General features: G+C 44.8%; 1 protein-coding gene across 1 annotated transcript in view; it reads left to right on the plus strand.

The window, feature by feature from the left end:
• The first annotated feature begins 87 nt into the window (after window positions 1-87).
• Window positions 88-14,462, plus strand: part of LOC109910250 (forkhead box protein O3-like) — a 35,457-nt gene continuing 21,082 nt past the window's right edge. The window contains exon 1 of the mRNA XM_020509386.2: window positions 88-1,196. Within this exon, the coding sequence (XP_020364975.1) occupies window positions 702-1,196 (495 nt within the window). The 5' untranslated portion in view covers window positions 88-701. The remainder of the gene's footprint in view (window positions 1,197-14,462) is intronic.

The raw sequence follows: 14,462 nt of genomic DNA on the forward strand, positions 1-14,462 counted from the left end.
AGAACAGACTGATGCTGGACTGTGCACTGTCTGGAAGCGTGTCGCTTTTTAAAAGACACATGCGACTCGATAAAAAAAAAAAAGTATCATTGCAATTGAATTCGGAGTCGTTTGTGTGTGACTGTGAATGGATTTGCATTGGCCAGCCTATTCCGTGAAGACTGGTATATTTAATGTACGATGATCACACATCGTCGCTTGTCTGTGCTGTCTGGACAATCCTGTTGATTTAAACATTATTCCCGTCTATGTTTTGGCGGATTCTTTCGAAGGCTCTCTGCATCTCCATTCTCGTTCTATGAGGTATCATCTGTTGCTGCAGCCGGATTAACTGACATTCTCATGCATTTGGATTGACTCTAGCTGCTGGAGATGTAGGCAATCAGCAATTCATAATTTCCCCAATTGAACATGTTTTATTTCAGGTAAAATGGGAGAACGATTATTGTTACTATTACTGCTACTCTTATCGTTACATGCGGGTTGTGATAGCCTACTGCAGACGAGCCATTCAAAATCGTCCATCTCCACAGCAGCCGGCTTCTCTGAGATTTGATCGTTACTTTATTGAATCAGACTGTAATATCCCCGTCACGAGACGGATTTCGGCTTGAAGTAGGTCTAGTATTGGAGACAATACCGGAATTGTGGAGGTATTGTATTTCTTTCTAACTCGGTTATTCCTTCACAACTGAAGATAAATGTTGATGATGGGGGACGACGAATTGGCTCATCAGGTTGATTCGGATTTCGAGCCGCAAAACCGGCCTCGCTCGTGCACTTGGCCACTGCCTTGTCCGGAGGATTTCCCCGAAGTACTGGAGGTCAATGGGGGTCTTCCACTGACCACCATCAAGGTGGAACCAGATGACAATCTAGCCGTTTCAGCGTGCAGAGCGGGGAGAATGGGTGGCACGCCGACGGAGCTGAAGCATCCAGCAGTCGACCCTGCTCCCATCGGCGCGACGCACCCATGCTTGGCCGGCGCGGCACTTGATGTGACTGGACAATTGCGCAAAGCCAAATCCTCGCGGCGGAACGCATGGGGTAACCAATCGTACGCGGACCTTATCACACGAGCCATTGAAAGCACCCCTGAAAAAAGACTCACGCTATCACAGGTCTACGATTGGATGGTCCGCTATGTTCCCTATTTCAAAGATAAGGGCGACAGTAATAGTTCAGCTGGATGGAAGGTAAGCGCATGTCTACAAATGTTATAATAGCACATACTTTATGTCGATATTAAACACACCAGAAGTCTCAATCAAGACAACATTTGGGTAGGCTATTACTAGGCTATAGGCTACATTTTTGCACATATACTGTGTATTACATTGCCACATGTCACACTAGGGTTGTTACGCATGAATGGTGCCATGTAATTATCCCTCTCGTCAATGTCACCGATCAATACATTACTGTAGCCTACCATTGGCAGCTCAATGGAATGGAGCTGGGGAGAGGTTGGAAAAGCACTGTGCATATACCTTCATAATTCCATCTTCAGTTTGGCTACATGTATACAGTAAATGAGTAACCGCCCCCTTTTCAAAGCCTATGATCATGAAAGTGATTTTTATATTGGTTCCTTTGGTTTCTCTCCTCTCTCTCACACTATCTCTATGTGTGTGAGACGGAGAAATAGGCCCTAGACAGAGGCATAGAGCAAATAAAAATCTATTTTCACGACTAATATTTGTTGTACACCTACTCTATACTCTCTTTTTAAAGTTGTCCCTTGAGAGACACTTGTTGTTGTAGCCGGTCAGCTGTCCATCGTGTAAATACCCACTGGGCACACACTTGTTGAATCAATGTTGTTTCCACGTCATTTCAATTAAATTACATAGAACCAACATGGAATAGATGTTGAATTGACGTCTGTGCCCAGGGGTTAGGCTATTCAAAAGGTGCTTTTCTACAGACACGCACACACACAGGCTACCGCCTGTCTCGCTAGCAGCCTAGAGCTGCCTCTCCTGGATGTCTGCCCATTTCACTGTATCAGCCTCATTATTATACCGTCTCACTCATATCGCTGTTCTTCATGAATACAAGCTAATGTTAAGAACATAAAAATTCAATCCCAAAGTAACAAGGACAGTTAGAGGCACAAGTTGTCTATAGCTTGTGAGGTGTGGAAACACTTTGTTGCTTTTATGAATTTTGTCTTGCAGCTTTTTGTTCTATGTTGCTCTGTCTGTATGCTTCGTCTTGCTTGTTCTATGTTGCTCTGTCTGTATGCTATGTCTTGCCTGTCCTATGTTGCTCTGCGTGTGCTCACTGCTCAATGATTGTCTATATTGTAATTGTTTTTAATAACCTGCCCAGGGACTGCGGTTAAAAATTAGCCGGCTGGCTAAAACTGGCACTTTTACTGAAACGTTAATTTAATGTGCACTGTCGCTGTAAAAATAAAATAAACTCAAACAAGTGTGGCTCTTGATATTGTTCCTCTCAGAGAGGAGATCTTGAGGGCCAGACATGATGAGGTCACAGGTGGGAGCGTTATAAACCCATACCATAACACTTGTCCCTGTAGAAGAACCTTTTATGGTTCCAGGTAGAACCTTTTCACCCAACGGAGAACACTTTTGGAATCCTTTCTTTCGTAGAGGCACGGTTCCAAAGGAACCATTTTGTATGAAAAAGGTTTCATGTAGAGAACCCTTGTCCCTGTAGATCAGAAGAACCCTGTTCGAACCTATATGACATCCACAGCAGTTTGAACCGTGTGTCGTGCGTGCAGTGGGATCGACTGTAGTATCCCCTCAGGTTTGCTGTCAATCTGCTGTCAGTCGTTCCTGTTGGTTCCCCTCTCAAGAGGCTGTTTTGAAAGCTACTGTCGTGGCCTCTTTTTCTGTCTGTGTGATCGCACCAAATCAAATCTTATTTGTCGCGTACACATGTTTTGCGGATGCAGTGAAATGCTTGTGTTTCCAACTCCGACAGTGAACTTATACCGAACAGAACAATACAAACAGATCCAAAAAATGAAGCAATATCAGGACGAGCATTGTCAGAGTCCGGAATATACACTGAGTACACAAAACATTAAGAACATCCGCTATTTCCATAACATAGACAGACCAGGTGAAAGCTACGATCCCTTATTTGTATCACCCGTTAAAATCCACTTCAATCAGTGTAGATGAAGGTGAGGAGACAGGTTAAAGAAGGATTTTTAAGCCTTATGACAATTGAGACATGGATTGTGTATGTGTGCCATTCAGAGGGTGAATGGGCAAGACAAAAGATTTAAGTGCCTTTGAACGGGGTATGGTAGTAGTTATGGTAGCACTGGTTTGAGTGTGTCAAGAACTGCAGTGCTACTGGGTTTTTCACACTGAACAGTTTCCTGTGTGTATCAAGAATGGTCCACCACCCAAATGACATCCAGCCAACTTCACACAACTGTGGGAAGCATTGAGGTCATCATGGGCCAGCATCCATGTGGAACACTTTCGACACCTTGTAGAGTCCATGCCTGACAAATTGAGTCTGTTCTGAAGGCAAAGAAGGGTGCAATCAATATTAGGAAGATGTTCCTAATGGTTTGTCCACTCAGTGTACATGTATATGATGGTGTGTATAGTATACAGTATATAAACTCAGCAAAAAAGAAATGTCCCTCTTTCAGGACCCTGTCTTTCAAAGATAATTTGTAAAAATCCAAATAACTTCACAGATCTTCATTGTGAAGGGTTTAAACACTGTTTACCATGCTTGTTCAATGAACCATAAACAATTAATGAACATGCACGTGTGGAACGGTTGTTAAGACACTAACAGCTTACAGAAGGTAGGCAATTAAGGTCACAGTTATGAAAACTTAGGACACTAAAGAGGCCTTTCTACTGACTCTGAAAAACACCAAAAGAAAGATGCCCATGGTCCCTCATCTGAGTGAACGTGCATTAGGCATGCTGCAAGGAGGCATGAGGACTGCATATGTGGCCAGGGTAATAAATTGCAATGTCTGTACTGTGAGACGCCTAAGACAGCGCTACAGGGAGACAGGACGGACAGCTGATCGTCCTCGTAGACCATGTGTAACAACACCTGCACAGGATCGGTACATCCGAACATTACACCTGTGGGACAGGTACAGGATGGCAAGGAACGCACAATCCCTCCATCAGGAACGCACAATCCCTCCATCAGTGCTCAGACTGTCCGCAATAGGTGGAGAGAGGCTGGACTGAGGGCTTGTAGGCCTGTTGTAAGGCAGGTCCTCACCAAACATCACCAGCAACAACGTCGCCTATGGGCACAAACCCACCATCGCTGGACCAGACAGGACTGGCAAAAAGTGCTCTTCACTGACAAGTTGCGGTTTTGTCTCACCAGGGGTGATGGTCAGATTTGCGTTTATCGTTGAAGGAATGAGCGTTGCACCGAGGGCTGTACTCTGGAGCGGGATCGATTTGAAGGTGGAGGGTCCACCATGGCCTGGGGCAGTGTGTCACAGCATCATCGGACTGAGCTTGTTGTCATTGCAGGCAATCTCAACGCTGTGCGTTACTGGGAAGACATCCTCCTCATGTGGTACTCTTCCTGCAAGCTTATCCTGACATGACAATGTATGTCAGCATGACAATGCCACCAGCCATACTGCTCATACTGTGCGTGATTTCCTGCAAGACAGGAATGTCAGTGTTCTGCCATGGCCAGCGAAGAGCCCGGATCTCAACCCCATTGAGTACGTCTGGGACCTGTTGGATTGGAGGGTGAGGGCTAGGGCCAAATCCCCCAGAAATGTCCGGGAACTTGCAGGTGCCTTGGTGGAAGAGTGGGGTAACGTCTCACAGCAAGAACTGGCAAATCTGGTGCAGTCCATGAGGAGGAGTTCAATTCTTGGACCGACTCTCTTCTCTGTATACATCAATGAGGTCGCTCTTGCTGCTGGTGAGTCCCTGATCCACCTCTACGCAGACGACACCATTCTGTATACTTCCGGCTCTTCTTTGGACACTGTGTTAACAACCCTCCAGGCAAGCTTCAATGCCATACAACTCTCCTTCCGTGGCCTCCAATTGCTCTTAAATACAAGTAAAACTAAATGCATGCTCTTCAACCGATCGCTACCTGCACCTACCCGCCTGTCCAACATCACTACTCTGGACGGCTCTGACTTAGAATACGTGGACAACTACAAATACTTAGGTGTCTGGTTAGACTGTAAACTCTCCTTCCAGACCCATATCAAACATCTCTAATCCAAAGTTAAATCTAGAATTGGCTTCCTATTTCGCAACAAAGCATCCTTCACTCATGCTGCCAAACATACCCTTGTAAAACTGACCATCCTACCAATCCTCGACTTTGGCGATGTCATTTACAAAATAGCCTCCAATACCCTACTCAACAAATTGGATGCAGTCTATCACAGTGCAATCCGTTTTATCACCAAAGCCCCATATACTACCCACCATTGCGACCTGTACGCTCTCGTTGGCTGGCCCTCGCTTCATACTCGTCGCCAAACCCACTGGCTCCATGTCATCTACAAGACCCTGCTAGGTAAAGTCCCCCCTTATCTCAGCTCGCTGGTCACCATAGCATCTCCCACCTGTAGCACACGCTCCAGCAGGTATATCTCTCTAGTCACCCCCAAAACCAATTCTTTCTTTGGCCGCCTCTCCTTCCAGTTCTCTGCTGCCAATGACTGGAACGAACTACAAAAATCTCTGAAACTGGAAACACTTATCTCCCTCACTAGCTTTAAGCACCAACTGTCAGAGCAGCTCACAGATTACTGCACCTGTACATAGCCCACCTATAATTTAGCCCAAACAACTACCTCTTTCCCAACTGTATTTAATTTTAATTAATTTATTTATTTTGCTCCTTTGCACCCCATTATTTTTTTATTTCTACTTTGCACATTCTTCCATTGCAAAACTACCATTCCAGTATTTTACTTGCTATATTGTATTTACTTTGCCATCATGGCCTTTTTTGCCTTTACCTCCCTTCTCACCTCATTTGCTCACATTGTATATAGACTTGTTTATACTGCATTATTGACTGTATGTTTGTTTTTACTCCATGTGTACCTCTGTGTCGTTTTATCTGTCGAACTGCTTTGCTTTATCTTGGCCAGGTCGCAATTGTAAATGAGAACTTGTTCTCAACTTGCCTACCTGGTTAAATAAAGGTAAAATAAATAAATAAAAGGAGATGCACTGCAGTACTTAATGCAGCTGGTGGCCACACCAGATACTGACTGTTACTTTTGATTTTGACCCCCCCCTCCCCTTGTTCAGGGACACATTATTAAATTTCTGTTAGTCACATATCTGTGAAACTTGTTCAGTTTATGTATCAGTTGTTGAATCTTGTTATGTTCATACAAATATATACACATGTTAAGTTTGCTGAAAATAAACGCAGCTGACAATAGAGGTCGACCGATATTGATTTTTCAATGCCGATACTGATTATTGGAGGACAAAAAAATTCTGATACCGATTAATCGGTTGATTTTTATATATATATTTGTAATAATGACAATTACAACAATTCTAAATGAAGACTTTTATTTTAACTTAATATAATACAAATAAAATCAATTTAGCCTCAAATAAATAATGAAACATGTTCAATTTGGTTTAAATAATGCAAAAAACTGTGTTGGAGAAGAAAGTAGAAGTGCAATTTGTGCCATGTAAAAAGCTAACGTTTAAGTTCCTTGCTCAAAACATGAGAACATATGAAAGCTGGTGGTTCATTTTAACATGAGTCTTCAATATTCCTAATTAAGAAGTTTTAGGTTGTAGTTATTATAGGAATTTATAGGACTATTTCTCTCTCTCTCTTCAAGCATTTGTATATAAACAGTGCTGTGCTTCAAGCATTGCGAAGAACTGCTGGAAAATCCAGGAAAGTGCTGTTTGAATGAATGCTTACAAACCTGATGCTGCCTACCACCGCTCAGTCAGACTGTTCTATCAAATATCAAATCATAGACTTAATTATAATATAATAAACACACAGAAATACGAGCCGTAGGTCCTTAATATGGTCAAATCCGGAAACTATCATTTCGAAAACAAAACGTTTATTCTTTCAGTGAAATATGGAACGTTCTGTATTTTATAGAACGGGTGGCAACCCTAAGTCTAAATATTGCTGTTACATTGCACAACCTTCAATGTTATGTCATAATTGTGTAAAATTCTGGCAAATTAATTACGGTCTTTGTTAGGAAGAAATGGTCTTCACACAGTTCGCAATGAGCCAGGCGGCCCAAACTACTGCTTACACTGAACGCAAGAGAAGTGACACAATTTCCCTAGTGAATATCAAATCAAATCAAATGTTATTTGTCACATACACATGGTTAGCAGATGTTAATGCGAGTGTAGCGAAATGCTTGCCTGCTAACATGAATTTCTTTTAACTAAATATTCAGGTTTAAAAAATATACTTGTGTTATGATTTTAAGAAAGGCATTGATGTTTATGGTTAGGTACATTGGTGCTACGATTGTGCCTTTTTCGCGAATGGGCTTTTGTTAAATCATCACCCTTTTGGCGAAGTAGGCTGTGATTCGATGATAAATTAACAGGCACCGCATTGATTATATGCAACACGGGACAACCTAGTTAAACTAGTAATATCATCAACCATGTGTAGTTAACTTGTGATTATGTGAAGATTGATTGATTGTTTTTTACAAGATAAGTTTAATGATAGCTAGCAACTTACCTTGGCTCCTTGCTGCAGTCACGTAACAGGTGGTCAGCCTGCCACGCAGTCTCCTTGTGGATTGTAATGCAACCGGCCATAATCGGCATCCAAAAATGCCAATTACCGATTGTTATGAAAACTTGAAATCAGCCCTAATTAATTGGCCATGCCGATTAATCGGTCGACCTCTCGTTCACAGTGAGAGGACGTTTCTTTTTTTGTTGCTGAGTTTACATATGAACACATCCACATGTAGGCTATGTTGTGATGGTTTTACCCTCACAATTTAATGGTGAGATCCTCCAAAACACGAGAAAATCGTCAGGGCTAGTTTGGTTGCTCACTACCTACTGTGAATAGACATGGTTAGTTTAGGGTATCACACGGGGCATGTTCACCAGGGCACAACGTTGTGGAGCGTTCAGGTGTTACATAGAACAAACATGCCTCTCTGACATGTAGAATCAGTAATAATGTGGGCTCTATTCATGACATTGCAATGTTCAACAAAGCTAACCTTGGAGCACGGCCCAAAAAGCAGCTTTGGAAGGACCACAGTTGGTAATCAACACCAGAACACGTAGACAGAGGATTCAGAACTACACTAATACCACCCCATAAAAGAGTGAAAATCACATATCAGTTCATCACCTACCAGGCATTCCATGCTTGGCAAGTGTCAGTTTAGTCTTTCACTACCAGGCTCATAATAATGAAACAAACACTTTATTGGTGTTCATGTGAGAAATGCTTGGAGGCCTGGGGTTTTAAGTGTTTCTTTTCCATTTAAACGCGACTTTGTCTTCATGATCTGTGTCTCCCTGTGTGGAGTTCGGTCGCCTTCACATAAACACCTGTTGTACTCTATGTTTCTAAAATAGCCCTGTGTGTCCCAAATGGCGCCCAATCCCATAAGGGCCCTGGTCAAAAGTAGTGCACTATACAGGGAGTAGGGTGCACTTAGGTAGTCACGAGTTGAGGAGTATGTCGAGTTCAGTCCTCTAGTCTGCTTAGCCTTAATCACCAAGCGCCTGACTGACACTTAACTCTTAAGTCCATCCCATTTAAGTGAGCGCTGCTAAGGTGTGTCTGCAGGTGGCTTAGCCCTTGTTATCCCCGCCCTGTACCTCGACGGCAGTGGCACCACCAACAGAACGCTAACCATGCTAACAGACTCTAACCGCTAAGCGACAGCCCAGCTCTATCTTTAGCACTAGTGTCACCCAGTCAGCGAGCCCGACAGTTACGAAACAGGCAAATTAGGGGGTTTGACTCCATGGAAGATTGAGGAAGTCTGAGGGCCAGGGTTATTATGAACCCAGGTTTATTATGAACGGTGCGAGGCGAGAGGCGCGGTCCATCCCAGGTAATGAAGGTGTTTAGGAAAGTTGTTTTAAAGCAAGGCGTAATTGCAGTAATAGCCCTGGCCTGGTTTCATTGAGAGACGTGGTAGGTAATGTAAATATACACTTAGAGGAAGCACTCGCGTACTCAGGCCTGAGGAGACAGTGTTTAATGCGACACAACCCCCATCGTCCGTACAGCAGCCATTTGTAGGTCATAAAAAACGTATGGTATAGTCGATGATCAATTTTAAATTATGGACTGTGCAGGGGTTTAACATCCAGTTGTTGACCAACTGCTTTGATGCAAATACTGTCGCAGACTCGCAGCACAGTCCAAATTATGAGTCAGTTGTTTGTAGATGCTATCTCCCTCCCCTCCCCATACACATTCCCATACCTACACAATCATATCAGGCTCCCTAATTATTCGCAATGTGTGTGTGAGAGTTGGATAAGATTGCCCGCGCCGTACGCTACATTCCCATTTCAATCAATAGGCGAACGCGTTTGATGTGGGAACAGTTGTTGTTTTTTTGCGGGAGAGAAAAAAAGATAAAAGACGAAAATATTGGTAAGCCTCTGATGAAATGAACTGAAATGGTATGGTTTGCGGGGGAGGGGTCGGCTGAAAGGAGAGGCACAGGCAGACGGCTATTGAAAGAGGTTTGTATGTAGTAATTCTAATCTGGTCCAAAAGCAGGTAGTCTTTTCAGCCTCCAGTTCCTCTCTCACTCTTGGTCTGGAATGGACACTGGATTGCTGACAGCACTAGACAGTACTGACAACAACCAACAGCTGACTATAAATACCGGCTCTTCTGACTTCTAGGAAGGCTGGAATCTGAGGCCCTGGCCTGAACCTAATCATCTCCTTAGAGGAGGCTACTGTAGTGCGTGGGCTTTGTGGTGCTTTGTGGTGTTGGCCGCGCCCACACGCACACGCACGTGCGCAAACGCACACAGGCGTAGAAAAACGAACACACACACACCTATGAGGGCAAGCACACTCAGTACATACACACACATGATGCTGACAACACACAACAAAGGGTCAACAGTGAGTGGTGGTGGTGTGTCTTTGTGGGGGATACTGAGGGGGAGGGGTTGTCTTAGGCCCCTTTGATTGGTGTGACTGCGTGTCACTGCAGAGAATGGTGCACAGCCTTGGCGCTGACTTCCTAATGTCTATAACGGTGTGTTTTAACGGTGCTTGTGTGTGTAATGCCTGCAGGGGCTAATAACTTCATTTGGTTCAAGGGAATCTCCTGTGTTAGGGGCTAATGAAGATGTTGACTGTGTGTGTGTGTGTTGCCTGCATGTGGAATTAGTTTTTTTCCCTTTGTTTCGAGGAGAATATTTCTTAATGACCTCTGTGTGTGTGTGTGTGAGGGGGGGGGGGGGGGGGGGGCTGGTCTCTGAATGTGTGTGGTTCTCTGTGCTACTTAGGGTATATGTGTGTGTGTCACACAGTGTGTGTGTGAGCTGCAGGCAGTCAGATGCCAGGGGATTGGCGTCAGGTTGGAGCGGGTGCGTCAGTCAGACGCTCTAATCTGAAGTGACGAGACTGTTATTTATAACGTGTCTTTAGGTAACGGGCGGTCCAGGCCAAGAGGGCATAGGGTCAGCAGCTAGCTAGCTGCTTGACAGAAATCAGCCAAAATAGAAAGCGGGGGGGTAACATTTTGTAATGACAGGGTTGTGTTCATTAGGCATCAAATGAAAGGAAATGGACTGAAACAGGGAGGGACTCATTTTTGTTTTCGGTTGCAAAAAGAACATTTTCCGTTGCCTGCCCTAATGAACACGACCCAGGTTCTACGCGGACAATCACACAATCTTATTACAGTGTTAAAATACAGTCATTACTCATAAAGGGGATAAAGTCAATTTGATCATATCTGTGAAGTTGTTGATTTCTACAAACATGACACTGACACGTGTGCCAACCTCTGTGGAGAGATGTGCAGACAGTCCTAGTACTGTTGGGACACACGGGCCTTAGCAGAAAGTAGGAGATAAACACTCCAGTTGGGGAAATAAGACGGATACGGCTATCTCTGTGTGTGAGATAGAACATGTGTATGACAGAAAGGAGACTGATAACTCTTGAGTGTGTGTGTGTGTGTGTGTGTGTGTGTGTGTGTGTGTGTGTGTGTGTGTGTGTGTGCCCGTGCATGTGTGGGTGGTGAGGGTGTGTGTGTGTGCGTGCGTGCGTGCGTGTTGAGGGTGGGTAGTCTGAGGGTGCAAGACTGGAAACGATCCTAGACTTCAGCTGATTCATATTTTATCCTCTCTTTTGGCTCAGCGGAATGGTGTAATTTGAGAGAGACACACGCAATGAGAGCACAGGTGATACAAACGGGATAGATTTATGATGTCTGATTATGAACACCTTATACAGTGTCTCTCTCTTGTCAAACGCTCTCTGTTATGTACATGCATGCACACTCCAGCCAGGTCACTCCAGATCCAAGGCGATATTTGACATTCGTCCAGGTCCCCAGGATGTCGGGAGATGCCTTCAAAACCATCCACTAGGGGCAATGGTGAGAACTATTATCATCAAGTAGGCTTGCGGCTTGCTAGCGAGCGCCGAGGGTCGCGTGCTCAATCACAGTACTAGGCACTCATTTGTGACAATATCTCAAACCTTAACCCTTACCTTAACCATCGGAATTAATGACAATAATAACAAAAAAACTATTCTTACCCATTTTTTCTCCCCATTTTCGTGTTATCCAATTGGTAGTTACAGTCCCATTGCTGCAACTCCCCTAACCCGAACGACGCTGGGTCAGTTGTGCGCCGCATCATTAGTCTCACGATTGCGGCCGGCTGCGACACAGTCCGGGTATCGAACCAGGATCTGTAGTGACGCACAGCTAAACCTAACCTTTAACCTTAATCCCAAACCCTAACCTTAATGGTACGATGATATCTCCCTCTCTTCCCACCAACCTTCAGGCTGTCAGCACAGCAGTTCTAAGGGAAGTGATTGAATGTACACGCAACTGACCAAAGAATTCAAATTCACAAAATGCCAAACAGGCATTAATGTGAAAACAATAGCGTTTTCCCTTTGAAATGACACAATTATATTCCCACTGTCTCTATCTCACAGATATAATACCACACTGTCTGTCTTCATTGACCAATTTCAACATGTTCTCTCGTTCCTTCTCTACGCCTCCCCTCCGATTTATCCTAGCACGGGCCAATTCAGGTTAAATGTCTTACTCGTTAGGAGTCTCCTGCCTCTGCCAGTTACCCAGAGTGCCATAAGCAGCATGTGTTTCCTTACAGCGATCACATCTCTCCCAGACCAGATCTCACCAATAATGACACTGCATGGATTTCCCCTCTCCAGCTGTATTTGTATCATTCAAAATATGTTGGAAATGGCACTCTATTCCCTATTCAGTGCTCTACTTTTGACCAGGTCCCATAGAGGTCTGATCAAAAGTAGTACACTATGTAGGGCATAAGGATGCCATTTGGGACGCAGCTCTAGTTACATAGGGTTACTCACTTGGAGGGCTTCCATGTTGAGACTCACCACACTAAACAACCTTTTCTCGAGTTTTCTCAGGCAAGAGGTTTGTAAAGGCAGTGTTGTGAGTGAGGCTAGGTCTTTAGGACGTGGACTCTGCTCATTTTAAAAATAAAGTGGATCATCATTCCTGCAGCGTCGCGTCATCACCCTCTGACTGGGCTGGCTCCTACCATACCGCACACACTATCCCTTTGGCTTGGAGCACCACCCATGGAGGAACACTGTGTTCTTGGTGGTGAGGCCCGTGGGGTGGGGGTATGATGAGAGGGAAAAGTCATGTAAATGTGGTCGTTCTTTTGTTTTGAAACGAGCTGGACTTGGGGCGGATTGGCTCTTTGGGGAGGTGTGGCATTGTTTGGTAAGAGTCAAATGCTTTTGGTGACGCCTTTTACAGCTTGGGACTTGGTGTGCCGAGGCACTTTACGAGTTTGGAACGTCCACAGTCAAGGGAAGGAAGGGAGGACGGGGGACGGGGACGGGGGACGGGTTCTGTTCTCAGCATTGAGCCAACATTGGATCCTCGGAGAAAGCACATCTCTTTCTACATTTCTCTCTCTACCCTGCCAGGGGGGGGGGGGGGGGGGTGTGCCAAAGGCAGAAGGAGGGGGAGCGGATGGGGAAGTAAAGAGGGAAGAGTGGGAGGCCTGCTTCTGTTGCTCTCTCTATAGAGCAACAACTATCCAGCTAACTGACTGGGTGCACAATGAGTTAAAAGGCAGCCGTCCACAACTAGGCCTATATTCCAACGTAGCAACAATTAAAAAGAGACACTGAGAATTCGGTGGAGTTGTATTGTGCCCAATAAAAGCTGGATGTGGATGTGGTTGGTCCCCATGGTAAAGGGCTTTATTTTCATCCCAAACCAAATATTTATCCTTCCTTCTTGGCTTGTGTTCGCTCACCAAAAGGCTTTTGTTTTGGAGAATTTGGTGAGTGTGTGTGTGTGTGTGTGTGTGTGCGTGTACGTGAATCTGAAGGCGGTAAGACAACTCATCGCGCTGATATACGGAGTCCTGTCTAATTTATTTGTGGTTATCGTTGCATTGTATGCGGTTCAGAAAATGTATGCACATTGGTAGCCGTCTCGTTTGTCTGTAGGCGATGAGTCTCAGTGGGAGTGGCTCCGATTTCAAGTCGATTTCAAGCTCCACATCAGGCTCCCTTCTGCGTCACATGCGCAGAATACAACGGGTGTAGACTTCACCGTGAAATGCTTTACGTACAATCCCTTTTGCTTGGGCCTGGGTTAGTCTGGGAGCTATTCATTTGGATAGGTACGGAGTGAAGCCCGTCTGTTCCCATTCATTGTTGAACATGAAAAATAAGACATTTTATTCGTCGAACACCTTTTCATCACATGGATAAATCACAAAGGCTCATGAAGCAGCTGGTAACATATTGCTACTGTGTTCAATGAAAGGCTGCCGGTGCTTGGGAGTAACTTGGTCTGGCTATGAGTGAGTCGGTGAGCTTGAGTCTGGGGATACATGCGTGGCTCTGTACATGTGTGTCTGTTTGGGTGCATGTCAATGTGTATTATGCAGTGGATGGCTGCTGAAGGGAGGATGGCTCTTAGTAATTGCCGGAACTGCACAAATGGAATGGCATCAAACACATAGAAACCATGTGTTTTGATATCTTTCCACTTATTCCGCTCCAGCCATTACCACGAGCCCGTCCTCCCCAATTACGGTGCCACCAACCTCCTGTGGTATTATGTATATGTGTGTGTGTGTGTGTGTGTGTGTGTGTGTGTGTGTGTGTGTGTGTGTGTGTGTGTGTGTGTGTGTGTGTGTGTGTGTGAGGGCTCGCATGCGTCTGCGTGGCTGATGAGCTCAGTGGGAGTTTGGTTCCCGGGGGAACGGC

The sequence above is a fragment of the Oncorhynchus kisutch genome, linkage group LG2 (genome assembly GCF_002021735.2).
Source record: "Oncorhynchus kisutch isolate 150728-3 linkage group LG2, Okis_V2, whole genome shotgun sequence".
Classification (NCBI taxonomy): Eukaryota; Metazoa; Chordata; class Actinopteri; order Salmoniformes; family Salmonidae; genus Oncorhynchus; species Oncorhynchus kisutch.